The 27,192-nt window shown below is 37.0% G+C and overlaps 1 protein-coding gene across 1 annotated transcript in view; it reads left to right on the top strand.

Annotated features, from left to right (window-relative positions):
- Positions 1-25,733, top strand: part of DTWD2 (DTW domain containing 2) — a 95,453-nt gene extending 69,720 nt beyond the window's left edge. Inside the window, exons 5-6 of the mRNA XM_082497940.1 lie at positions 19,973-20,101; positions 24,489-25,733. Coding sequence (XP_082354066.1) covers positions 19,973-20,101; positions 24,489-24,659 — 300 coding nt within the window. The 3' untranslated portion in view covers positions 24,660-25,733. The remainder of the gene's footprint in view (positions 1-19,972; positions 20,102-24,488) is intronic.
- Positions 25,734-27,192: the final 1,459 nt, after the last annotated feature.

Genomic DNA, 27,192 nt, shown 5'->3' with positions numbered 1-27,192 from the left:
CTGACACAAAATAGACTCTCTGTATGAGCATTTTTGTTAATGGCCAATGTAATTTAAAATCCTAATTATAATTTAATTGATCTATATGCCTATCAACATTTGGCACACAAATAAAATATGTGTCAGAAAAGGTGCTAATCTCCTGTGTGTTTGGGCATAGTGATGTGGATATAAGGACATGCAGCTCCTTCTAAGGACCCAAAGTCATTCCCACTGGTGCTTTAATCTTCTAGGGCCCTTTTGGTGGAAAGGAAGTTCTCGAAAGAAAGGTGAAGTATCCCAGAATGATGCTTTGGCCACAAAATTCATGTTCAGCTCTAGAGTCATTAATTTTCTGAGGACAATCGTGCCTCATTACCATCTCACCCAGTCAACAGTGAAGACTCGGAGAGTGTAGATGTCAGGAAGTCTCCACAGTCTGATTATCACAGTCCCTGATTATTTGTCTAGTACTGCATGCCATTGGCTGTGTTTCTGCTTATCCTTCCACATATCTAGGGAGGCTGCAGTAATACCTGTACCAAATAAATTAATGGAAGAGATGATAAAAAATAGAATTAGAAGATCCATGGATAAATATGCAGTATGGGGCTAGCCCAATGCAGCTTTTGAAAAAAGATTACATACCGCACAAGTTACTGGAACTCCTTACTCACCTGCTTCATGGCTTCTCCAGAAGCAGTCTGACTGAAGCAGCGTGTGTATGTCACTTTTGGCAGGTGCCCTCACCAAATACCCTCAATAAAACTGTGTGTCATAAGAAGAAAAACCGTGTCATGTAAAACTATTAAACAGGGTAGCAGTAACGGGCCTGTTTTCATAGTGATTGTTCTTTTATTTTATGGTTTGTACAGATGTCGTCAGTGGAGCCCCCAGTGAATCCATGCTATGCAGCATATTCTGAAGTAATACAGAGGAGTGTTTACTAGTTGAGTGATAAAATTTTGTCATGATACTAAGTTTAGAGTGGCAATGAGAAGGGACAGCTGTGAATAGTTGTAGAAGGACTATGAAACTCAGTAACTGGATATTAACATAGGGCAGGAAATTCACTTTAGATAAATGGTAATGAAAGCATACACCAAAAATTATCCTAACTTTACTTTAAAAAATAAACAAGCTCTTAACTGGGCACTTTACTCATCAGCAATGAGATTTTGAGATTATAATGACAAGTTCCATGAAAACCTCAGTTCAGTGCCCCAAAACATTGAAAAGTTAAGTTTAGTGTTAGATGCGCATTTGCTTGCTTGCATGTATGCTGTCTCCTTCAGGCCCACAGACTTCCTGTTTAAAAATTCACAAACACCTAGAAGATACTCAAAAAAAGCTAACAAGTGATCAAATTATAGGATGGGTTGCATATAAGAAACAGCAAAATGGGCTATTTAGCTGGAAAGACAACTGGTCCAGCATGGTAAAGAGATCTAAATGCACAAGTTACACACAAAGGGTAAATATGCATCAATTGTTGACTATTCTTGCAAATAAATAAAAGGCATCAAAAGAAATAAGCAGTGAGAAATTCAGATGAAAAAATGATAGCTTTTGGTAGTTTGGTAGTTCGACATGTGTGTCAAAGCAGTGGAATTCTTTACAGTGGGAATTTGTGTATTTTCAAAGTTTGGAAAGTAACTGGACTAAACCACAGAAGAAAAATCCATTAAGGACTAAATTGTTGTTAAATGCCAAGGCATTGCTTCCCGCCTGTGACATGGTTGAGCTGTTGGAGGCTAGAAAAACATTCAGAGGAAGTATTTCTATGTGTGCGTTATTATAGGCTTCTGCTGTTCGTGTTGTTTTTTTCCCATTAGGGGGAGATATAAACCCAGACTTGGCAAATTAAATGTCCTGTTGCCCTGTCCCTCCCCCAAAAGAGGAAGTAGAAAAAACAAATAGGGTAAAAGGATGAAATAATGCTGGGGACAGTGAGCCAGGAGGAGATTCACACTGAGGCCCTGAAAGTTGATGGGGCCTTAAGTGAGTGGTGGCAGTAAAAATAAGAAGCAGCAACTGATAGTGAGAACAGTACAACCCAAACCTGTTGAGAGAGACAAGAAGTCATTGGACTTGTTGGAGAGACAAGAAGTCATTTTTCCAGGAGCCTCCAATCACATAATTTTTGGCATGCTAATGTAACTTGGTTCCTTCACTATTAAAACTTGTTAAAATTGACACTGTTGTCATTTTTTATTTGTTTTTAGTTATTTTCTGCATAGTAATGCTCACCTCTCTTCTGCAGATTCACTGATTTACTTGCAGCTTCTGTCGTGTTTCTGTTTTATCGTTTTCCTGATATGTTTGGTATAAACTACTTCGAAAAAGACAGAAAGCCAGTATTTTGCTCTTTTTAGTTTCCTATCTGTACAGCTGCTTTTGACTTTTCTTAATCAGGCTTTCTTTTTTTTAACCTTCTCAGTGGTCTTTTGCATTATTTGGTCTCCTGGCTTTTTTGTGTGTGGGGTTTTTTTTTTTTTTGATGTTTTGTTTTGATTTGATTACTATTTGATTACTATTTGACTTAAAAAGTAATTTCTGTGATTTCCCAAATTCTGTACTTCATCACATTCCTCTTTTTTAGATTTCCACTCCAGTGCAAACTATGTTTCACCAGCTTTCTCCATATCACTTTATTTTTAAAATAACTATTTCTTTTATTAAAGTCTTTTATCTTCAGCTTATGAGAAAGCTGAAGCCAACTATTTTTAACCTCATTACCTGAAAGTTTATAAGGCCAATATCTTTTACAGATTTTTTTTTTGTTTCACATGTTTTCATGAAAGCTATTGCTATTGCTAAAGACACTTTGCAGCCATTCTGAAGTAGTGGTGGTTCTGCAGGGTTAATTATGAATCAGTGGGGAAACTAGATGTGCTTTATTTTTAAAAGTAAAATTTTAAAATTAGGTGTCCACATTTAAGAACAAAAATTAGGACCAGAGTTTGCTTCTCTTATTCATATGACAAATCAGTTATATTAATTTGAGTGTACTTAGTATTTTACTGTGCAAATAAAGAATAGCAGAATTTAGTCCTTAGTTTTAAAATTTCATTCCACAGTCTTTCTCACACCACTGAGCAATTACTAAATATTCATGTGAGAAACTGCTCAGTAGTGTAATATTAGCTTCTTCCAGTCCTTGAGCCTGTGAACTTGAGCATTTAATTGTAATTCTGTCATTTACTAAAAAAGGTATTCTTATTTAAGGGCAGAACCCAAGTATCTAACTACATTATCTGCATATGTTTTGGACTTTACCAAATTCAGGACCAGATTTGGAACGGTTAAATTGACACGTCCCTGGGCAATACCATTGTGAATGAGATATTTTCTGCTTTGAAATCTTTTCACCAAAGACATCTGGAACACTTCTTTACTACAAATTAAAAAAAAAAAAAAAATGTTTGTAGGTCCAGTGCAAAAATCCTAGATTTTACCCCTTTTGAAGTTAATTAGTAGTGGGATTTCAATTAGTTGACATTCTGTTAAGTAGTAGCAATCAAATGCAATGATAGATGAACTTTATACAAGGCTCTTAACATGCAGTCTTTGTAGACGTACTTCCATGACATGTAATGTAATATCCTGTCCAGCATTTATTTGTACTTGAGTCTGTTCCAGCTGAATGGTCCCTTTATCCTGCTCAGCTATAAATCTTACCTGTTTGCATTTTACAGCCTTGGTAACTAGTTCCAGGTCTTCTACAACATATACAAAAATTTCTCTTGCAAATCCTGAAACATAATGTTTTTTGTGATGATGCATGAATTTAGGGGCAGCAACAATTCTTAGTTTTTTGTGCCAAAGGCAGTGGGAGAAGATGTGATTAAGTCCTGAACCCCAAAGCAAAATTCTTGTTACAGAGGATCAGGTCCTACATTGCCTGTGAGCTTCCAGACATTGCTTTCTGTCCAAACAGCTCATTGTTTCTAAGTAGGAGGGAGACAGTGTCACTGCATAGGCTGGGGAAAAAAATTATATGGAATGTAAGGGACTTACATTCTTCTGACCTTAAGCAAGGTCAGAAGAAAGCAGAGGAGTGGATAAACTGGATTGAAGAACTTTGTAAATCTTATGTTTTATCCATCTGTCAATTCATACATCTCTCAGCTTCATTGTTTGCCATTAGTTAAGCATTTGCATTTTTATAGAAGCATTTTTTACAGCTAGATATACACTTAATTGTGAGTGAAACAGATAAATTTGGAGCTGAAATGCTGAAGTCCATTGGACAAGAAGTGCTTATAGTTCTGAAAAAGGGAGTAAGTGACTATCACTAGTGTTTTCTTTCTTTAGTATGTACACAAAATTATGTATGGGGAATTTTATTTTTATTACAGCAGATTTTCATAAGTCCTAATAGACAGGTGCATATGGGATCGAAAGAAAAAAACTATTTGGTGGTCTGTGGTTGTCTAGAAGGTTTTGTTGTCTTGGAAAAGTAATTTTTCTTAATACAGATTTCTTCACTAAAATACAGAACCATACTACTAATAAAAGGAACCTCTTATAATTTAAACTCAAAAAAAAAAAAGGATTTTAAAATAGTTTCCAACTTCGTTTCAATGACCCTGATATGAACTGCAGGTCGATTGCCATTAATTTATTTTTAGATAATGCCCACCCCTCTTTCCCAGGCTGAACTATGCTCCCAATTCTTCTGCCTTCTCCCTCTGAAGCAGTGCAGGAGGATGGGGGACAGGGGTTGTGGTCAGTTCCTAATGCTTTATCTCTGCTGCTGTTTCCTCCTCATGCTCTTCCCCTGCTCCAGTGTGGTGTCCCACCCATGGGATACAGTTTTTCACAAACTTCTCCAATGTGGGTCATTCTCACAGGCTGCAGTTCTTCATGGGTCTTTTCCATGTCCAGGAACAGACTGCTCCAGCATGGGTCCCCCATGGGGTCACAGGTTCTGCCAGAAGACCTGATCCTGCATGGACTCTTATCCACAAGCTTCAATTCCTGCTCCTGTGCAGAAGGGTCACAGCTTCCTTCAGAGCACATCCACCTGGTGCAGTGGATGTCCTCCAGGGGCTGCATGGAGATATGCTCCACTGTGGTTCTCCACGGGCTGCACGGTGACAACCTACATCACCGTGGTCTTCACCACAGGCTGCAGGGGAATCTACTCCAGTACTTGGAGCACCTCCTCCCCATCTTTCTTCGCTGACCTTGATGTCTGCAGGGCTGTTTCTTTCACATACTTTCACTCCTCTCTCCCAGCTGCTGTTGCGCGGGTTTTTTCACCCCTTCTTAAATAGGTTATCCCAGAGGTTCTACCAACATCACTGACAGTCTCAGCTTTGTCCAGCAGCAGGTCTGTCTTGGAGCCGGGTGGAACTGGCTCTGTCCAACATGGGAGCAGCTCCCAGTGTCTTCTCACTGAAGCCACCCCTGCAGCCCTCTCTGACCACAAAAAAAACCCCAAACCTAGTCATGGAAACCCAATACACCATTGTAGAGGCGTCTCACTGGGGCAATGGCTGTGGGCCTCCCTCATTTAGATAATTTCACTCTTCTGAGGAAGAACTGTAACTGGAATGGTCTGATCGGTCTGTGTTGTTAATTCATCATGTTGGGCTCCTCTGTTTTCCTGGCCCAGATGTTGGAATGCCCATCTGGGACAGTCGCTCCCTACTCTCTGGCAATGTGCTCCCTCCCTCCACAGCCTGGGCAGCAGCTTCCCACACAGGCACCTCAGCACCGCTGGCTCCTGGCTCCCTTCTGAACTGAGCACTCGCTAGTGCCCTGCTGTTCCAATACAGAGTGTTGATTGGACTCCCCAGCTCTCCTAAACAGTCTTGGTCTTCCTATAGTGATGGTCCAGGCTCCAAGCCACCACCAGGGTATGGGCTTGAAGCAGGACCTATCCACTGTGGAGCTGTCTGGAATCGTCTGTGTCTGGCACAAGGCACCTTGTTCCACCAAGGTCTGCCCTGCTGTCCCCCACTACCAAAACCCTAGCAATTAATGCACAATGCACAAGTCCTAGGTCTTCATCTCTGTGCTGGGACCTCACCTTGTAAGGACTCCTGGACAGGCTCAGAAAGGCTGAGGGAGCAGTGCAAGGGTGTCCCTTTGTCCTGTGGGTGAAGCAGGAAGGTGCCTTCCCGACTTCATTGGACTGCTCCAGGCAACTAAGGTGGGAATGACTGAGGAGACACCTGAGACAGGTGGCAAGCTGTGGGGCATAAGGTTTTCCCTTTGAGAAAGGATGTTCCAAATGGCCGGTGCTGACTGCATGGGAACAGTCAGCAGGTTGCTGTCAAATCATCCAGGTTTTTAGTTCCATGCACACATTCTCACTTCTGTACAAGGGAAGATGAGTTTAGGGAGCCCCTGTTGCTGGAAATGCTGTTTTGCTGAAGTGCTTTCATTTAAACAAAACAAAAACAACCTCTGCGGTTTTTATGATGTCTTCCCACAAGTGATGGGCTGTCAGCTCAGGCATCCTAGCCAAATTCTTCCCAGAGTAATTAAACATTCTCTTAAATTCAATTTTCCCCATTTTTCCAATTGAATTAAGTGTTCTTTGTTACACAGCTTTATGGGCTTGAAATGAACTGTTAAATGAACTAGGAAAGAAAGTGACCTACTAGAAGGTGAGGTAAATGCTAACATATGCTTTCTTTTTTAAACCTTATTTTTTTATAGCCAGTTATTCATATGAGATCTTAGGAATCCTGTGGTAAAATGCATCATCATGATGCTATTAAAATAGGTTGCACATTTTTAGGTAAACATAATGGTTTTGCGTCAAGACCTTCAGGGCAATTTGTTTAGGAACTTGTTTTTTGGCAATAAGCCACAAAGTTTCAAGGTACCACACAAATATTCTTACTCAGCACTGCATTTATAAAAGGATCATTCCTGCTGAGTTTGTTTACTCCCTTCTGTGTGACCTTTGTGTAACATTCCCACACCATGCACAAGATGGGCACCGTCTGCTAAACATGCTTTAATTTGCAAGCAATATAATCAGGTTGTTAAGAATGCTTGTTGGTAATTTAAAATACTATAGGACTCAAAAAAACCCTTCAAAATACTTCGTTGTCTTCAATAGAAAGGAGCGGTTTACAAAAGGTGTTACCAATGACAGGAACCTATGATCTTTGACCTCATAAACTGGTTAATTAAAAGTGTTACTTCCAGTTCATAGTTAATGTGCTGTCTTCTAAAAAGGCCCCAGAAAATTGCAATGTCAAGGTTATATGCTATCTTGAACTCCAGTCAATGAAGGAGAATTTTGGCCATGTATCGGGCAGGGGGAACTTTTCCTTACTCTCAAGTTCTGAGAAACATGACCCACATCTGTATGTTACAATTTGGAAGACAATGTGATGAAGTATTTATTGAACACTTGTGCATTTCTGTTTCTTTCCCATTGTTCACTGACCATCTTGTAAGATGCCTGGGCAGTTGCCAACACAGACTGCTGCCCGAGTTTCCAGAGTTTTGATCTTTCACCGAAGTCAGTCACATCAACATCTGCTTTAAGAATTCTTTGCCAGTTTACCTGTTGCTCACGTCAAAACTTCATGCTGTGCAAAGTGAATAGCACTTAATAATGGATTGACTTCACGGTTTCTGTGCTGCCTCTGCTGGGTGGGCACTGGTTCACAGCTGCTTAGGGGTGCCTCAGAGTAAGCCTTATCAAGCAGCTTACTTGAAATGCTCTCATGCTAGGGACTCTACAGAAAAGCATTTTCATCCTTCTTCTGTAGGAGTCAGTGAAGGGATGCTCAAGGGATGCTCAAAGTGAAGCAGGACCTCACTGCGCACTGTATCAGCAGTAAGAAATAAAGACACCGCGCTTGGAGTATGGAAAGCAAGCTGAAGGATCTTCATTCAAACAATCTGGCTCAAAACACTCTTGCCACTCTTTTTGTTTAAAAGAAAAGAAAAACAAAGTTAAAACATCTTTTCCTATAGGGATCCACCTGCTTTTCAATTCTAGTGGTGCCACTGGAGTTACTAGGTAGGAGAAGCCCATGCAGAAAAATAAGGAATTAAATGCTAGACAGAAAGTCATGAAATGCCATCTGGTTTAAGGCAAAGTGTGTGGCAGATAGGATAAAATACAAAAGTGTCAACAGGTGTAGGACATCGAATCGTAGTTGGCAGTAGGGTCTTCTTCCAGCAATTCAACTTGCAGCAATGCCAGAATTGTCAATACAAAATAGGCAGCATGCATAGTTGAGCAAAAGCTGAAATTAATTATGTTATTTTTCCAGTAATGATGGGTAAAGTCACGAATGAGTTGATAGACAAAGTGTAATGGTTAAAGGTGTGTGAATAGTTATATTGATGTGTTTTTTAACAGAAAGTGTTTTTTGTCATCTAGCCTTCTGGTATGTTTAGATAATAAAACTTTATTTGGGGATTTGCATTTTCAAGCCTAGAGGATTAAAGAAAGAGTAGCAGTCTGTTTCTGAAAGCATGTCCGAAAATCAGAAGAATTTATCTTCTGGGTCAAGCAGCTATTCTAAAATGTAATCTGCATTTAGATAAATTCCTTCTAAAGCACGTTAAACACTTCCTTCTAATATGGTTAGTACTCACAGACATGAGTGTAATACAGTTTAAGATGTATAAGCAACTTTCTGAACACCTTGAGAGAAGATTACATTTAATGTAAAAATAGAAGTATAAAAACATCCATTCATTGCATGCAGAAAACACCCAGAACAAAAGAGAAGCAAAACAGCAAGAATCACTATTGTCATCTGGCTATATCTTAGTTTATGCCTTTTCTAGTGTTTGCTCTCTGAATTATTGTTATAAAATCTCCTATTCACTGAGCTGCAGAGATGCAGAGAAAAATATGCTCTTTCATCCCCCACAGTTATGGGACTTGGGCAAGTGAATATATGAGGACCAAATAATAAATAGTGCCAGGTAGTAAATACATTTTAATACAGTGCCCTTTTATCCTCCCTTTTAGATTTCAGTTTTCCTATCTCTGTTTTCATTTGTCACAATTTCCAGTTTGCACAAGACAGAGATATTAAATACCAAATTTTGCCATAGAACCTAAGTAAATAGACAATGCCCAGTTTAATTCTGCAAGGGAAAGAGGTATGGTGAAGAATAAGGGGTGCAGGTGCAGGAGGCAGATCAGAACCCAAGGCAACAATAGTAGTCAACAATGGTTGCAGTGGGGAAAACTGTAGTAATGTAGGTCCCAGAAAGTGGTATGCATTCATCCATGCATCCTCATACTAATGGAATAAAAATACCTTGTTTTCACTGATGTGTTCTAGAAACATTTTTTATCTACATGTGTGTGACACTGGTGATTTTACTGATAATCTCACGGGAAAGCCTAGTTATCTGGAGACTGTAAAAGTCTGTGAGCTCTGATACTAAGTTTTTGTTTGTGAGTTATGTTGCTGTTTTTAAATTGTTTAATTTTTGATGCAGTAAGAAAACTTGTTTCCATTAAGTAAGTAGCTCGTATCTTACTTCAAAGGTAATCATTAAAATTTGTTACGTATTCTGAAATGTTTGAAGTGCTCAGGTTTTAGCTGCTGTCTAATTACAACTGAAACATTCAGAAAAATATTTTGGACCCTAAAGAACAAAGTGTTTTATGCTAGGACTGTCAGAAATTGCTGTTTGAGAAGACGGAGATCAGAGGGAGAGAACTGGGAATTACTTTGGGTCACGACTTCATGCACAGTTGAGATATGATGCTTAGCAATCAACAGGAATCTGTACTTTTGATATTTACGTTAATTTGAATGACATTGGTCCACTTTGACATTTTTCTGGTCATAAGTATGTATTTATTACCTCTCAGTACAGTGACATTTTCTTTGTGACTCCAAGGTCTCAGGTAATTTTCCAGATGTCAGAAGTGTACGCTATTTTCACTCTTGGGCAGAAACTTTGCTTTTAATTTATTTCTTTGCCATTTCTTTCGTAATTATTATTGAACTGTTAGCTGAATATCTGAATATCCTGCTGCTAGAACAATTCAGGAGCAATTGCAGGTTTTGTACCATAGTACCCATGCTGAAGTTCTCTTGGCATATGAACACTTTGTAAAAAGGAATCTAGAAATATTTTTGTTTTGATTGAGCTTGCTTTCAAATAACTAGATTAATTGAAGGCTTTTTCCTTCTTTTAGTCTTTACATGTTCCCTTGTGCCCTTGCCAAAGTTCTTCTCAGGAGCTTCTTTGACTGCTTTTTCCCTGTCCAAGGAATTGCTTATTATTATTCAGCTATAATAAGAAAAAAAGAAATCAGAGAAAGCAAAAGTAATTAGTACATTCCAAAGAACAATGTCATTGCATTGATGCTACTTTTTGACACTGAGGTATTTAATTTTCCTTTTCAATTTTCTGATATTTGCAGGTAATTAAAGTTAAATGGCTGTGACAATACATGTAATTAAATTTTCTTCCTTCGTTTCATGACCCCATTCTCTAGATCTGTACTCTGCTCACTGACTGAATTTACTTGCAGCACTTTCCTGTTGTATTAATTATTAAAAGAATAGCGCTGCATAAAATATTGATCTGTTGCCTGACATTAATTTTTTAAATGTAAGCAGAGCAAGAGAGATATTACCAGAAATAATTTCTGGATCTTTCTTTCTCTAAATACAAAAAATTACAGTGCATGGAAATTAACTAAAAATGCATAGTCATTTTATGAAATGCCAGGCATGCCCTGTATGACTTGCACTTAAATATAATTATTTTTACATAACATAATGACAGTATTAAGTTATTCCATTCCATAGTGATAGGTAAAACCTGCAGTTTCAGAACCCGAGACCATAACCAGATGGGATTTCAGTTATTTGTTGAAAATATATAGTCCAAATACTACTAGCTCAATCATATCTTCTGTTTTGCCTTAGCTGTGAGGAATTTCCTTTCCTTACAACTTCACTGTCTGTTAGCTCTTAATTTTGTGTAAGCCATTTGGGTCAGCCTCAGGCTGCCACCTTTTACACGAATTTGAACTATTACTTTTAAATTACTACTAGAGCTTGCCTGAACTTGGACTTTATTTCAGTTATCTGTTTTAACTGAAGCCCATACTATTTTGCTTTCTTTAAGGATAGCAAGGCCTTCTGGGTTTGTTTTTGTTTGTTTGTTTGGTTTTTTTTGGTTTGGTTTTTTTTTCAGTGCTTCTTGTGCTTGTAAATATGCATACAAGAAACACAGGGGAAATAGTGAATTGAACCTTCAATTTCTTTTATCCCTGTATGTAAGAAAGATTGGCATAATTTTTGTTTGCTTTTTTCTCCTTGCCATAGCCATAGCTTTTTTTTAGAAGTATATTGCACAAAAATATCAGAAGGAAGATGCTCTTATCTCCAGTAACAGCACTTACTGTTTCTGATTTGTCTCCGACTTCTCCATTATTCCTTCCCTCAGCCTTCAAAGTGCTTTACAGCATTGGGTAAATATCATCTTACAGACAGAGACCTTGGAGCTCAGAGAAGGAAGGTGGCTTCCCTAAAGTTGCACTGTGATTTAGTGAGCTCAGGCTGTTCCTTGACATCAAGTCTGATGTCTTGTCTTCCAGAGAAGCAGGAGACGTGCATACAAACTTCCTTCAGTCTCCTTCCAGCACTGGAGGCTGATACTTTCCTGTCATTGTCAGCAGCCTGGTCTCGACGCCTTAAAAAGTGCCATTTTAGATAACTTCTAATGACGAAGATTTTAATTGATGCAAAAGCTCGTGTTACTTTTCTAGTAAGTTACATACTTTCTGCAGAGCAGCAATACTGAAGAGATGACTTATTTTTTTATATTTACTTACTGTTTACATCTTATTTGTTTAAGTGTAGGCCAGAATATCCTGTTTACTTCTTTGAAAACAAAGAGGTCCTTGGGTAGGCATAGATTTCTTTTCCAAAATTCTTTTGGGATGTAGACTTATTTCATACTATACATTTTCCACGCCTAGTGTAAGTGATGACAAAGATCATGGGAAGTAGTTTGAAACATTGTGATTCTGTAATTTTACCCCTTCCGTATTGTATGCAACATCAAGGCTTCAAAATATGCAGATGGGCGTAAACATCGGAAACTTCGAAAACCATCATTTATTTTGGCAATACTTTTAACCTACTAAAGTTCACACGTGTTCCTGCTACCTTATCTGGCAATCTAAAGAGGAGACAATTTTATTTGGCTTTGGAAGTTATGACAAGTGCTAAGCTGTTGAATTGTCTTAGTGTCTTTGAGAACATGCTAAAAACTTGAGTTCTTACAAAAGCTGTATCAACAGGATCATGGTAAAAACACTTCAAAAATGATTGCATAAGCAGAAGAAGGGCCTGTTGTAAGTAGTTTTGTAAAACAAATGAAGTGCTAAGGAGGCCACGGCAAACTATTCCATGTTTTTGTGCAGATTGTTGATTTCATAGTGCATTAAAGAGAGAAATATGTAGCCTAAGGAATTATTAGGTAGTTGTTGGACTTTCTCAAAACAATCTGCATACATGTTACTAAGTATTTTGAATTACCAGGTTCTCCTGCAAGAAAACTGTGCTTTGAAACCTGAGTTTTACCTTAACTTTGTACAGTATCATGTGTAAAGATGATCAATATAGATATATAAATTAGATTACGGATATATTTAGAAAAGTGAGGTATCTATTTTCGTTGCTCTTTTTAAACTTTAGTAGGTATTTACCTTGCAGTTCTTCCAACTATCTGTTAAATGGAAGTTTCATGTTTATGTATCAAATTCTTCAGTCTTTACTCAAGCTAAATTACAAAGTGCTTATTTGTTAAATTACAAAGTTGCTTGCTATGTAAGAAACTTGTCTTACACAGTTAAATGATGCTATCAGTAATGTTTTTGGTTTACAGTGCTTTTTCTGCCCTGGTTCATTTAGCACAATTCCTTATGTGTGGAAAATGTAATGTTATCTTGCACGGTCATAAGAGTTTTGCATTTATCCTGATTTACTTTTTAAAGGCAGTATTTCCTTTTTATGTTCAGCTCTTGGGAAAGAATCTATTGAACAAATTTGGCTGAAACACTGTAAGAGCACTCTAAAAACTTAAGAGTTTGGCAAGGGTAGAATGGAGAAAGTGAATATACTTGTGGGTTTTTTTTTCTAAATTTCTCCTCCCCCCCGCCCCCCAAATCTGTAGGAATGGGATGTAAGTATCTCTGTCTGTGAAGCACACATTCCTTTTGCAATTTAATTTCTCTTCTTGTCAGTCAGCTATGTCTAAAATGTCTAAAAATGAAAGCAAGGAACACAGTAGAGAAAAACTCTACAATCTGAGTTATCCTCATTAAAAAGTTCTTTTAAAAGAAAGGTCAGAATATTGTGAAACACTAAAAATTTTTTTTTGCCAGAATATACTTGTGGCATTCTTAAATATTTTTCTATATACCAAATTACAGTATATTTATTGTCTTTCAAACTTGTTTATACAATAACAGGAAAGAGACATAAAGAAATACAGAGGTAATGTTTTTAAAAGAGGTGTCATTTGACATAGTCGTGGAACAAAGATACATCGTGTAGGACTACATTCAGATGATGAGCTTTAAGTTGTTCAGTGAGTAGCTCTACTGATTTCTTCTGGACAATTTATCTTTAGCGTATAATACCCCACAGCAATAAAATCTGGTTCTTAAATTGTTTTGGTTCCAGAAAGCAAAGAAAGGGCATTCTTGAAAGTCCACAGAAGTTTAATGGATTTTCATACATTAATAACATATTTGTTGAAAGAAATTCTGGGCACTGCTCTTACACAGGGATGTTTTATAAGGGTGTAAGAAAGCTGCTGGTTTTGACCTGCAAAAGGGCTAATCTGAACTGCAAGTCTGAATACAAATTCTTCTGCACAGTCTGAGGTAGGACTACATACTGCCACTGTTCAGCAGAAGCAATTATGCTTCTTTTGCAAAGACGGAATATTATATATTTACCACAGTTCCTATTACAGCAGCAGTGAGATACCCTGAGGCTGGAGTCTAACCTGACACCATAAATTGCCTGAGAAGAAGGGTTTGTGGGATACCCAAGGAGAAAGGTTTTGGAATTCATTGGAAATTGTTGAAGACAATGTGCAAAATATTCTCTAATTTATATAAATTGAACAAATTTCTTCAAGTTTCCCTGAAAGTTGGAATAAAATCTATGGCTTGTTTCACTATTTTACATGGAACATACACAGGAATGTCATGGATATGCCTAAATATTCGATCAAAAAACATGCAAAGTGGACAGAGGGTTTTTTGACATCTATGTACTTTTTCAGGCTGTCCATTTGTGACAGTTGCATGGCAGTTATTCCCTCCAGTATTTAGGAAGAGTGTGCTCTTAAGATGTCACTTTAAATTAAAGCCAAGATTTTGAACAAAATCATTTATTTATATTCTTGATTTAAATTTCAGTAGCATGCTGAGACTAATTTACTCGGGCTATCTTCTCTGTCACAACGGTAATTTCATTTAACTGCATGAAATTTCTATAAGAGATGATAGAAAATAGTTTGTTTTGGCTTACAGGTAAAAGGTGCTTATGCCAACTGGATACTGAGTGAAAGAGTTTTCCTGTGCTTTCTCCCTTTTCTGTCTGAGGTTGTTGGTGTAGTAGCACACAGAGAACGCTATTCCTCTTCAGTACCTTAAAAGCAATTTTTTTCTTAGTGTCTAGAATGATGGATGAGATGGCAGGATGTGGTTATACTCTTTCTGGGTTTTTTTCTGCCTTTTGAGTTCCTTAGGGTATTTTTTTTCTGGAAGATATTAAAGTAATACTATGTACAATAACTACTGCCTATGTTAAGCAGAATGATGGATGGTACTTGCGTACTTCATTCTTTGAGAGTTGAGCAAATTAATTCCCAAACAGATATTCATATTTTATAAGGACACTATCAACATAAGTAAAAGAGGAGGGGATCATCTTAAGATAAGTACTATTTTTTTCATAGAAGCCACAGAAGTATATGTTGTTCATATGTCTGTTTTGAGGTGCCTGTAGTCTTAATTGCAGAAATTAGGACAGACAAACCCAAGAGTTGTTGAGTGTGCCCTGTGAGAAAAGTGTACTAATTTTATAGCCTTTCTGTGTTCTTGGGGATGCACTATTTTCCAAATATAATTTTGCATAATACCGGATTTTAGTTGGAGAGTAAAGATAGTACGAGTAATAATGAAGAAATTGGCATAGAAAAGGTAAAAAGATAAAGATATTGACATTGAGGAGTGGACTGAGGATGGCACTTGGAGCTTTCTGCAAGAGCTCCAGTCCCAGTATTTAAAATAAGAGCAGAAAACAGTTGCCTGTCTTTACTGACTTAAACTTTTAAAACTTCAAACAGCAGGTCTTTGACCCCATCAAGGAAACAATTTTGCTTCCCTCAGTTCTGAACAGCTGAACAGGATCAGCTGGGTTGTCACTTCCCTGGGGCATCTCCAAAGAGGGCGATGGAGGAAGAACTCAGCCCTGAGAAATACTGGAGTGTCACTATTTTTACTGTGGTTCAAATCCTTTGTAAATGCTCAAAGGCTCAAAGGGTGGTGTGTTGGCAGAGAAGTCAGTGTTTATTAGCTAGTGTAACCGTTTGTGAGAATTGCTGACACTCAGGCTTTCGGAAACCCTGCGTCTTGAGTTATACATAGAAATGAAACTTGACTGTATGTGTTGCTTAATGCTCCTGATAGCTTGGAGACTAAGTCCCCAAACTCCCGTACACACTAATTTAAGTGTCTTGGCTAATTTCCAGTGAGTAATTGTGGTCAGTTTATCTGAGTTCCTCTCTCTAGTTTGAATTGGTTGAGGTAGTTTCCATCATCTGTCTTACGCTATTGTTTATTCTGGTGAGGGGTGTTAAATAGGCTGCTGTTTTTTCAGCTTGTCATTGCTGTATTTTGTTAGTAACTGAAATTATACCAAAGTAAGCATATGATTTGCAAATTACTTTGACAGCTTAAAAAAACCCGCAAATTGTTGTATCATGGTATCTTTACCATTTTATGGAGAAGTGGTTATAAAATATCATGATTGCTGTTTTGAAATGTACTTAAGTAGGGTATTTATGTATAGTCATTCTGAGTTTTTAAAGTGTACTGTAAGGGGTAGACGATCTAATTTTGTTTACATTAACTGGGGAGGAACATTTCCGTAATTTTGAATTAAGCTTGTTCAGCTGGATTTGAGATACGCAAGTGACAGACAAAGAATGAATCTATCTAGGTAGTGGAGAAGCTTTGATAAGACTGGTGCGATACCCTACCTGAAACTATTAACTCCACAAAAGGTAAGGCAAGTTTTAGACCAGTTGGCTGAAAATGAGAGAAGTCATCCTCCTACCCAATCATGTTTGAGAACAGTAAATATTTCATATATCTAGGCAATTTTTTTTCAAGAAGATATTCTTCCTGTGTCTGAAGTATATATTAACTATATTAATTTGTTTTGTTTTCTATATTGTTTTGGCTTTGTCTTACCATTCAGTTTAAGCTCTAAGGTGGTACAAACTCCTTATTGTGTTTTTTATGCAGTCAGTGAGCGTACCTATTTTCTGATAGCCCATTAGTCCTTTGGTGAGTCTATGCAATCTGTGACAGACAAAGGCTACCCTGACTGTATTTCAGGTGACTAAGGATCACTTATTTAGATACTGCGCTGCTCTGGAGTAAAGAGTAGGGTAAAATGCATGGTTGTTGAAAGCAGCCTAAGAGACAAACTGTAGTAGGGTGTTGTCCTGGTCAGGTGTTCTTCCTGTGATGCCCAGCACTGTGCTGTCTGTCCATATTGTCATCTCACCCCAGGCAATATGTAATTTTTCAGAAAAATGGATGGGAACCACTTGTTTCCATCCTCTCTCACTCTTCCCAGGAAAGAAGAAATTTGGCTGCTGCTGCTGTTGGTGTTAGAAATAGAGAGTTGCCCTTTCGTACATTGTCAGCCATTTGAGAGCTGTGCTTACAGACTTCTTGGCTCCACAGGGTAAGGTGGAGTGCCGGCAGCTTTTCTTCTGTAGAAGTTGTCTTGCGATCATGAATAATTTTCCTTTTTCTGGAATGCTGATGATCTTAAAACCTTTTCAGCATGAGCCCCACTAATTGAAGTGTAGAAACCAATAGACAGAACTATTCCAAGCTCTTAAAAAAAAAAACAGTCTCCAGGCAGTGGTGTCTGTGTCTGAGGAAGGGGAAGCCAGTGTCCCTGCAGGTAGTCCATGAGGTGGTTTCTTTTGGCCTCTGTGGAGAGACTCCGTGAAGTATGTAGCTGTCGCTGTTGAGAAAAAGTGTGGATATGTGCCTGCTCTGCTGCTCAGGATGCGTGCTGGAGAATCAATGGACTGAGTTTACCCTGGTTTTTAATACCTAGGAGTTTCTAAGTAGGGACTAAAAGCTCCCTCCAGCATAGATCTCTGTATGCTCGAAATAACTCGCCTTCCTACTCTCATTAAGGTGGATCCATAAATAGTCTCAGTGAAGGGAGCATAAAAACAAAGCAAACCTTGAGGAACAAAAAATGAAAATCCTAATTTAATTTTAATTTTCTTTTGTATTTCATTACATACACTGATGTCCAAATTCTACATTTTCTCTCCTAAATCAATTTATTCTCTTTTGATTTTTCAATATAAATTGAAAAAGCTAATTGATAAAGGCCAGTATGTACCCACTAGCTTCATTCTTGCATCTACCCTGGATCTGTTCCCCAGCATGTGGACTGAATTTGCTGTTGAATATCCAAGTAACTGTTAACATCTTTCATACAGTAGATAAAAATTTTACAGCATGACTATAAATTAAGGATTGTATGATAGGCTTCCAGTATAGCGTAATAGCAAGCATAATCTGCTAATGAGGTGCTAGGTATAATTTTTTTTTTTTTTTTTTGACAGTCAAAGTACAGAGCTAGAGACTAAAGACCCTGAGTTTGCAGACATGGAATAATCAACTACTTCAGCTATCTTAGCTTTAAATATAAAATATCAGGTTCGACTTTATAGTAAGTAATAGGCATTCATTGAATAATTTGTCATACATCATGCCAATTCATTTGCAGAAATATGCTGAATAGCTGCAGAAAATGAAAATGAGTTTTAAGTGGAGATGACCATTGAATTTGCAGGAAATAACTCTGTGTATCATCACCCGTAACCATTAATTTCAAATATCTAAGAATAGTATGTTTAGGAAAGATACATTTATATGTGCTTTGAGACCACTAGTGCATTTTCAGTTCAATTGACAGTTGGTAGTTTTATGACCTGATTAAAAATACAATGCATTCCAGGTAATTATTGTGGTAAGCAGCCTTAAAATAGTAAAAGCATCGATCTTCACTGAAGGGGGCAAAATGGATTTTGGAAGATGTGATTTTAAAATTAGTTGATTAAAACGACACCTCCAATATTACAGTTGTGAAAAGCATACAAATGTATTTTTATATAATGCAAAAATCATAATGCTGGTATGCTGTATTCTGTACATAACTAACATGCATTCATGTTCTCAGTTTCTCAACCCAAGCATGTATTCTTTGGCTGTTGAAAGTGATCTCTCCAAACTATCTAAACAATCATTGATGGAAACTTTTAAAACATTCTGAAATGTGCATGTTTTGGTCCTTCAAGCTTACCCAATAACAGGATTAGCATTGAAAAAAAAAAGTTTCCTTTAATAAACAAATTAGGACTTTCTGTCACAAAGGTACAATAGGTCTTTTCCAATGTTTGAGTATATTGAGCTTTTATAGCTAATTTATTTATCCTCTCCAGCACGGCTTTCCTCTTCTCTTGTGCTTCTTCTTTTTATTTATTTATTTTTAATTCCCACTACATTGGGAGCATCTTGAGCTTTTAAGAATGGGTGATTGCATGTAAAGGAGATGAAGGAAAATGAAGCGTTACAAATAAAAGCAAAAATGGGAGAAGTGAAAAGGGAAAATACTGAATGAAGTAAGGAATGCTGAAAAATCTTTGGCAAGCAGAATGGGACCAATATTATGATCGCCATGGGGAACGGTCACTCATTTTTTTGAGAAGAAGGAAAAATAAAAAGACAATTGTTGGGATGAGATTAAAAAAAATAAATAAATTAATTGCTCTTTTATAATAATATTCCTCTTTTTATAATAATTCCTTAGGGTTTATTGCACTGTCCTACATTTTTTTTTGGAAAAGGAACTGATAGTTTTTGGTTAAGAACAAACCAAATGTTTTTGGCTAAAACATTAACTTGCAAATTATATCTTAAACATGAGATAGAAATTTTAGGAATAAAGGAATAAAATCTGAATTTTCACACAAAGTCTAATAATGTAAATTCTATGATGTTTCAGCTGCTTTTTATAGACTCAGTAAAAGGTTTTGGAGCTGATAAAACAGGCAGTGTAGTGGATGAATTAAATTTCTTTTTCTTAAAAAACTTTAACTTGTGACATAATATAGAGTGGTTATTACTTGAGACACAACCAATAAGTCATTTTCAAACATGGTTTAGGTAAGCAAATATTTCTAATCGGTGACCTAGTACATTATATGAATAAGAGTAGTTTCTAGAATTCTTTCATTCAGAATTCGACAAATAATATTTAACCAAGGTAAATAGGGTCAGTGACTATACAGTCACTGTACATTGTTTGGGATTGTGTGTGTGTTTAGAGTGTGTAATAAAACAGGCATAGGTGAATAATTTTATTTTTCTTACAGGATACCTTTGGCAACTGAAATTGGTTGCTAAAATTTCACTCAGTCTTTCTCTCACAAATAATTGTATTTTCTTTACGTGTCTGTACAGTAACTAATGTGCAGTCTCTGATGGTGACTCACAGGTATGATAGTATTATGCTTAACAGTAGCATAAGGTCATTAGATACTGTGAGACAAAACAGCAAAAAGAGAAAAAGGCAACTGACCACAGAGGGGAAGGGGCTGTGTTTTACTTAGTGTAGGGAAGAAGTATCTTGTTTGCTATACTGACCTGTTTATTTTAGTAGAGTTTGCTATTTTTCAGGTGCAGTTAAAAACCAACATTTCAAGTCAATACGTAATTCGTACACAGCCAACAAACACCTGTCTGTCTACACTTGAATGTGCAGCTGTTGCTCTTACTATCATGGAAAAAAATAAGAGTATACAAGAGGTATGTAATTTTAAACACCTGAGTTTTTCTTTTATGAACAGTAGAGGGGCAGCGAACGTACTTAGCTTGTAATGTCAAATTTGACAGTAAAAAATCTTAACGACATTGTAATGGTTTTGTTGCATAGCAAACTAAAACAAGAATGTACCAATATAAACTATTTTTCTTCAGATATTTATTAACTCTAGTACGTTCAGATTACGGTGACTCTTTCTTGTCTCTATAGTTTTCCTGTTCTTTATTCAACATTGCTGTCAGATTGCTGAGGGTACTTGTTATGTTGCGAAGGTCTTGAATGATTGTTTTGCTATTCCTCTTTTCAGTATGTTAAATTCTAGTACGGTATTTTTTGTTCTACCCCATAATGGAATTAGCTTGGCTTATTTGCCACAAAGAGTTTTCTGAAGATAAACCTGGGCAAGATTCAGGGCTAAAAATTTTGCTCTGATTATGTTGAAAGTACCAGTTAGTACTGGAACTGTAACGGATTCTATTTGGTGTTGCAATGTCCCTCAAGGCTGAACGCGGACTGCATATGTTACAGACCAGTTGTACAGCGGCCACCCATTTGTCTATGGAGTAATAGATTGGTTATTGAAAACAACTGCAACCTTCCCAGCCCATGTACTCAAATTCTCTTTTTTCCTTGTTTTTTTTTTTTTTTTGTTCTTTTTCTTTTTCTTAAGTTGTATAGTGCTTTCTGCAGGTACTTGCACTCTTACAATTTTTCACTGGGCAGTGTTCAGGTTAATTTGTCTCAGGATTTGAAATTTTTCCTGTATTTGTTACTCAAACATCTAGCTTTTCTTCTTCCCTCTTTTGTCCATTTGTCTTTTCTGTTTACTCTTTCTCTCTTGTACCTTTTATGCATTTTTAACTCATCAGCCCTCGTGTCTTCCAGTTCTTTCTTTCCTTCTACCTCATTCTTCTTTCCCATCACATTCTTTCATCCTGTACTACTTTATTGCACACTTCTTCCTGTAATTCTAAATATGATGAGTGACTCAGATTATCTTCACCTGTACTTCTTTAAAAAGCTGGTTTATAAGGCCTACATGTTGTGCTTGCCAAAATACAGAATAAAAATCTGTAGAGATGACAGTTGTGGATTTAGCCCAAAACGAATAGAAGTACTACTGTGTATATTGCAGGGAAAATAGTGCGGAGATGACTGTTGTAGTTATCGCTTCCTGTGATCTTTTTCTGAGTTCACTTGGCATTTCTTACTGCAAACCTTCAAAACATAGACTGTGTACCAGGCACATGTAGGGTACTAAATTGTAAAAATGTAACATACTAGATTGATTTATTATTTTAAAAACAGTTTTATTTTGGGTATTTCTTAACTATAGCGTATTGAAAACTACTTTATTTATGTACTGTGTTCAATAACTGTAATTAACAGTTAACTGTTAATAACTGTTCAGTTGCTGTAATGTATGGAATTTACATGTTGCACTCTTATGTTGGCAAAGTTATACTCACTCTAAAGTATGATCAGTGTTTTGTAGCAAAGGAAGATATTAGTAAACTTGGCAGAGATTATAGCCTATAATCACTCTGATGTCTCATTTTCATGAAGCCAGAGAAGCATGATGATTATTTAGTTGATTAGTGATTCATTGGTACTGAATAATGTGGCAAGCAGTGTTTGGAATTAAATTTTTGTGCTGGGCCTTGAAGGCTTTGTGCCCATGACTTTCTTGTGCCTTTTCCTGATAGCAGATAAAACCTGAAGCTGCTTAACAACAGGAGAGTTTATTAATTTTAAATTGTACGTCCTATAATAGAAGTTAGGAGGCAGTGTATGTGTATATACGCCTGAAAATGTTTATTTACTTCAATTGAGAACACAGTTGTCATTGAAACATTCCAATATTTTCACCAGTCTCTTCATATTCTAGTAGTGGGTAATAGTATTACTTCAGGCACTCTTGGCTAAGATTCTGGGAATTTGTAAAATACCTTTGGATACAACTTGTTAAAAATGAGAAGTATTTCCAAGATGTGAAAAACTTGAGAAAATTTGGAGATTATTATCAGTAAAGTTTCTGTCTCTCTTACATAGGATGATAAAATATTTAACTACCTTTAAATTTATGGTTGACTTCTTCAGTTAGGGTCTGAATTTAAAATTACTGGGTTGACAAATGTCATCCAGAATAACTGATCCTAGACTCTAAAAAGTTTCATTTAGTTAGCAGTCAGGTAGGATTAACTTCCTTTTTAGCATGTGTTAGTCTCGGAATATTTACTGGAGTCAAATAACCGTTATCCTTCTTTTAATATATCAGTATTTTCAAATGATCCTCTGAAGTGAAAGCACATCAAGGTGATCTTTGACCCTCAAAAACCCAAAAGCTGATCCAGTTTGAGACAAGCAATTGAGTATATTATTGCATGGAAAGTAGTAAGTTGTTTTCTGCAAAAACTAGATGGCAGAGATGATCTGAATGCCCTCTCACAGCTAGCTCAAAGATAAAATGCTTTTGCGAGCCTGTCCCACTGACCTCCCGCGCTCCTGCAGCAGTGGAATGCAACCCACTGGGTGATGTCTTCCTGCCAGCCAGCTCACAACTCTTATGTGTCATTGGAGAAATTTGGGACTTAACAGATCTTGAATTTAAGTTTATCCCAGGTCAAAGAATACTAATTGGACATTAGCCTTTTCCTTGCATCTTGTGATCCCACTAGTCTGTGATGGAAGAGGTTATAAGATAATGTCGTTCTTAATCTTTTGTTGCTGACATTAGTGATACCAATTTAATAAGCCTTTTGAAAAAGACCTACGAGTAGTGTCTCACCATAGACCCAGGTCTGCAATCTGATTGTGTGCCCAGAATGTAGTACAGAAGGGTGTGTGAAAAAAGATTTAAAGCTCATCCATCCATGTATTCACTACATTCTAGTGTCCACCCTGGGCTCTCTATCAGATAATGAATATTTTGGTACCTGACCTACAACTACTAAAAAGGATTCCCAGGCCAAAAATTCCTTCTGCAATTGGCATAGTGTAGAGTATGCCAACCCTGTGTCTACTTCTGTGACACTAGACATTAAATCAATTGCATTCAGAACCAGACTAGGACAAAGTATGCTGCCACACAAAAACATACGGCTCAGAAATATGAACTCTGCATGAAGAAACTCTTCTAGAAACTTGTTTATCTTTTATGACAGTGTGGCTGTCATATGCTTTTATACTAAAAGAAGGTACTTATTTGTTGTAGAAATTAAACCCATGAATAATCAGAAATACTTAAATTAAAGTGGGTTTGTATATTTGCTTTACCCTTTGGTGTGCTAGGACAATGTAGGCACATTTTTCTTTCATTAGGACTTCTGACTTAATCAAATCCAGGGCGAGTGTTTTGTTAGTATCTACAATTCCCAGTCCTGTATTGTTTCATCCCTACTGCTCAGAATTAGCCCAGACTACTTTTCAAAGAAAAAATTACCGGTTTCTCAAAGGTGCTTCTATAAATGTTGCGGTAGCCAAGATGTTCATAACATTCATGCACTTTTTTATACCCTCTCTGAATTAAGTGAGTGCTACTCCCAGCATATAAGATGGTGAACTGAAGTCGAGAGTCGTGGAAGTTAAAAACGGGCACTTCGTTTGATGTCCAGTATAAGTCACTTGATTGTCCTGTGTGCTCAGAAGAGTCACATTTCACTTGGTAGAAACTCAGATCCTGCTGACTGCAGTTACATTTGTGATTGCTTTATACATCTGCACATAAGGCCCTGTGATACTGAGTCAGGCAACCGGAAAATGAAAACCCTACAATTAGGAACCACTTGAGATGAATTTGTTTTGTGTGGCTTCATTAGTCCTACATAATATCGCTGGGAAGAAGCAGGAATACAGTCCAGTCTCCAGGACAGCAGTCCAGCTGCCTTGATCATGAGTCCCTCCTCTCTTTCTAAAGCCCTGCCTCAAGGTATTTTCATGCAAGCACAAACAGCTTAGTTATTGTTACTTATTTTATTACAGCTTGTTGGCAGAGCCACAGTAATTAATTCTAGTAATTAATTGCTACGGTCAAGTCCAAGCTATAACTTGCAGTAATGTAGCTGGGGCTGAAGTCAGGATTGAGTGGGTCCAAGGAAGGAGTAAGGGATGGCAGCACGCAGGTGGATGTATATGTGGCTATGTGCTATGTGGCTATGTCTGTTATATGGCTGCTTTTTAGAACATCCCTGATACAGCTGTGCCCTCTGTGTCTCCAAAGGTTGTATTTTATCAGAATTTATCATCCAAATTATATTTTGTCAGCGTTTTTAAGTAGTCCTTGAATATGAAACCCGGAATAATTGATGTCTCTAAAATAGCTTACTAAAAGGTTGGGTTTTTCTCTCCCCCCACCCTGTCATCTTTCTGCAGACTGTACTCCGTCCACTTCAAGCTTTATGCGCTTTCCAGCTTCAGCATGGTGCCCAGATCCATCACAGCAAGGAACATCTTCTCAAAAATGGCTTATATGACAAGCCAATGCCAAAGAATAAGCGCAAACTCAGAAGAATGGAGCTTTTGGTGAATAATGTTAAAATATAAGAAAACTGTACTGACAGTACAGTGGGATGTATTTGCTGCTAACAAATGAATATGAATCTGGATTTGATCCAAACGGTTGACTGTACTGTAATAAAACAACTTTTAGGCCCTTCATAGGCAAGACTTTATCTACCGATGTGACAAACAATAATGATCAAACTTTTTCATTTTTGCAGTAGGCCAGGTGCCTTTGTTCAGATGATAGAAGATCATTCTCATTTCCTATAGAAAAGAAGAAAATTATGAGCATAATTTAGAGTTATATTATCTCTTGGGTGACAAGTATGATCCTCAATATGACTGGATAAATTTACTTTGGAGAAGCTTTTATCAGTACGAAAAGACAGGGATATATGAATGTGATGGAACAGTAAGGCTTCAGCATTTAGAAGTATATTGAATTTCTGCTGAGTATTTTAACTTTAGTATCTAATTACAGTAGGTTTTCAAACTAATTCCTATATTGCTTAGTTCAGGTGAACATAAGGCATGCTGTTTGTATAGTTCTTTTTAACTTTGAGATTTTTATTTCTTACGTTATTAGAATTCCTTTTCATAAATGTACATACATTTTACAATGCAGTAGTGTTTAGTTCGTCTCTCAGACTTAATTGTAAATTAAGCCCACTTATGTTTTTACCAGAACCTGAACACTTCCAATTTTTTTAAAAAAAAAGTGAATGTAGAGAAATGATTTTTGGAATTATAACTCAGGTGCTTCACTTTTACTTGAGCAAAAACTACTCTTCTGAAGAAGGGAACATTTTATGGATATGGATGCATCATACCTGATGTACAATGGTTTTGATACTAAAGGAATGAAACAAGCCCTATGTACAGAATTATGATGCGATGACAAATGACTGTGTCTGGATGCAACCTACTAAAGTGATTTCAGATTCGTTAGATTTACATGCGTTCTTTAATTACATTTTCTAACAGTGATATAACTGTATCTCTTTCTAATGGGAATCGCTAGAAGCGGAAGAATTGGGTATTTTTACAAGCTTTGTGAACTAATATTTTATGATCTGGAGGAAAGAAAAGTGAAATAAAGGTTTTGATGTTCCTTTCTTCATGTTCATAATTGCCTCCTTCATGAAATAGATTAAAATGCTTAACTCTTGTTTTTACTATAGGTTCTACTCTAGATAACAACATGGAGCTAATTGGGTACTAATTAGTCTTAGAAAAAGATATTTTGTCTTTAATTTATGGGCTTCAAGGCAAGAAACTACAGAAGTGGGGAGTGTAAACTCAGCTAACCAATATATTAACTGAAAGCATATCTGCAATTAACAAGAGAGGTCAAAATTAGGTCAGAGATTACCTAAGAAGTTTTAGTTAACCCTGAGCTAATGGTGACCTTTTGTTTAGGCATGGATTAACAATTTAATTGGCCGGCTATGTTAGCAAAGTTTATATAACCTTTTTCTCTTGTCCCGGTATAGATAAATCCTGTATCTGTCATGAAATTCAGCAAACCTGAATTAGTTTTGACAAATCTGAAGCAAAACAGTCTCATATGATTAATGATAGTGTAGATGCACTTTTGTTCATGTTGGAACAGAGAAAGGGCATGTTTATTCCTATGGCAAAGCACAGCGCAGCAATCTCCAGGCTAGCTTGGGGTCTGAAGTTGCAGTCTTGTGCAACTTGTGTGCACAGCCTTGTGCGTGACGCTGCCTCCAATTCTGGGGTTGGCATGGCTTGTGCTGGGCTGGGAATCTGGTTCCCCCATGCTCTGGGACATGGTCCAAGCATTCCTTAAGGAAACAAGGGAATCATTTAGGCTTTGTTGTTTAATGCCATATTTATATATATGGATGATGTTCACATTTAATGTTGTATGTGTTCATTTAGTTTATCTTATTTTACATTCATCTAGAACAGTAGTGTATCTTTTGACCTACGTTGTGAAGATTGTTTTCCTAGACAGAGGACTAAATGTGTCTTTTCATAAAATATGAGTTTATATTATGGAGAACAGAAAGAAATTTGTGTTACAGCCTGGGATTCACAGACATCTGCAAAATGCCTTAGAATTACAGGATCAGAGAAATAGTTGTTTTAATTGAGTTATAATCCTACATTAAATACGCTTGTGCGTGCAGTCTGTGCAGAGTTCTCATGTTTTTCAGCAAAGGACAAATTCCACACAGCTTACAATAAGCACTTTTTAGTTTTGTTCATTCCTCTTGTTCTTTTAATTTTGCTTCTGTGGTTAACAGGATTTGTAGGATCTAATGCTGGATGAATGAAAGCCTTTAATTGCTGATTTCCTGTGTTGTACAATACTAGATCAATCGCTATACAGCAGTTGCTGAAGAAATGAAAAACAATTCATTGCAAACCTCCAGGCATTTTATTTTTGAGGCTTTTGCATGCCCCATCTCAGCAGTCTAAGTGATACAGTGATCACTTAGATGCAACACAGCAGTCACATGAAGTTCAATTTCAGATTTGTTTGAAGCTATTAAACACAAAATACAGTACTTTAAAAAAATATTTTGGTGGAACTTGCATGGCTTTA

The sequence above is a fragment of the Vanellus vanellus genome (assembly GCF_965231255.1).
Source record: "Vanellus vanellus genome assembly, chromosome: Z".
NCBI lineage: Eukaryota > Metazoa > Chordata > Aves > Charadriiformes > Charadriidae > Vanellus > Vanellus vanellus.
Note: the sequence above shows the minus strand (reverse complement) of the source record. Positions and strands in the feature narration are given on the sequence as shown.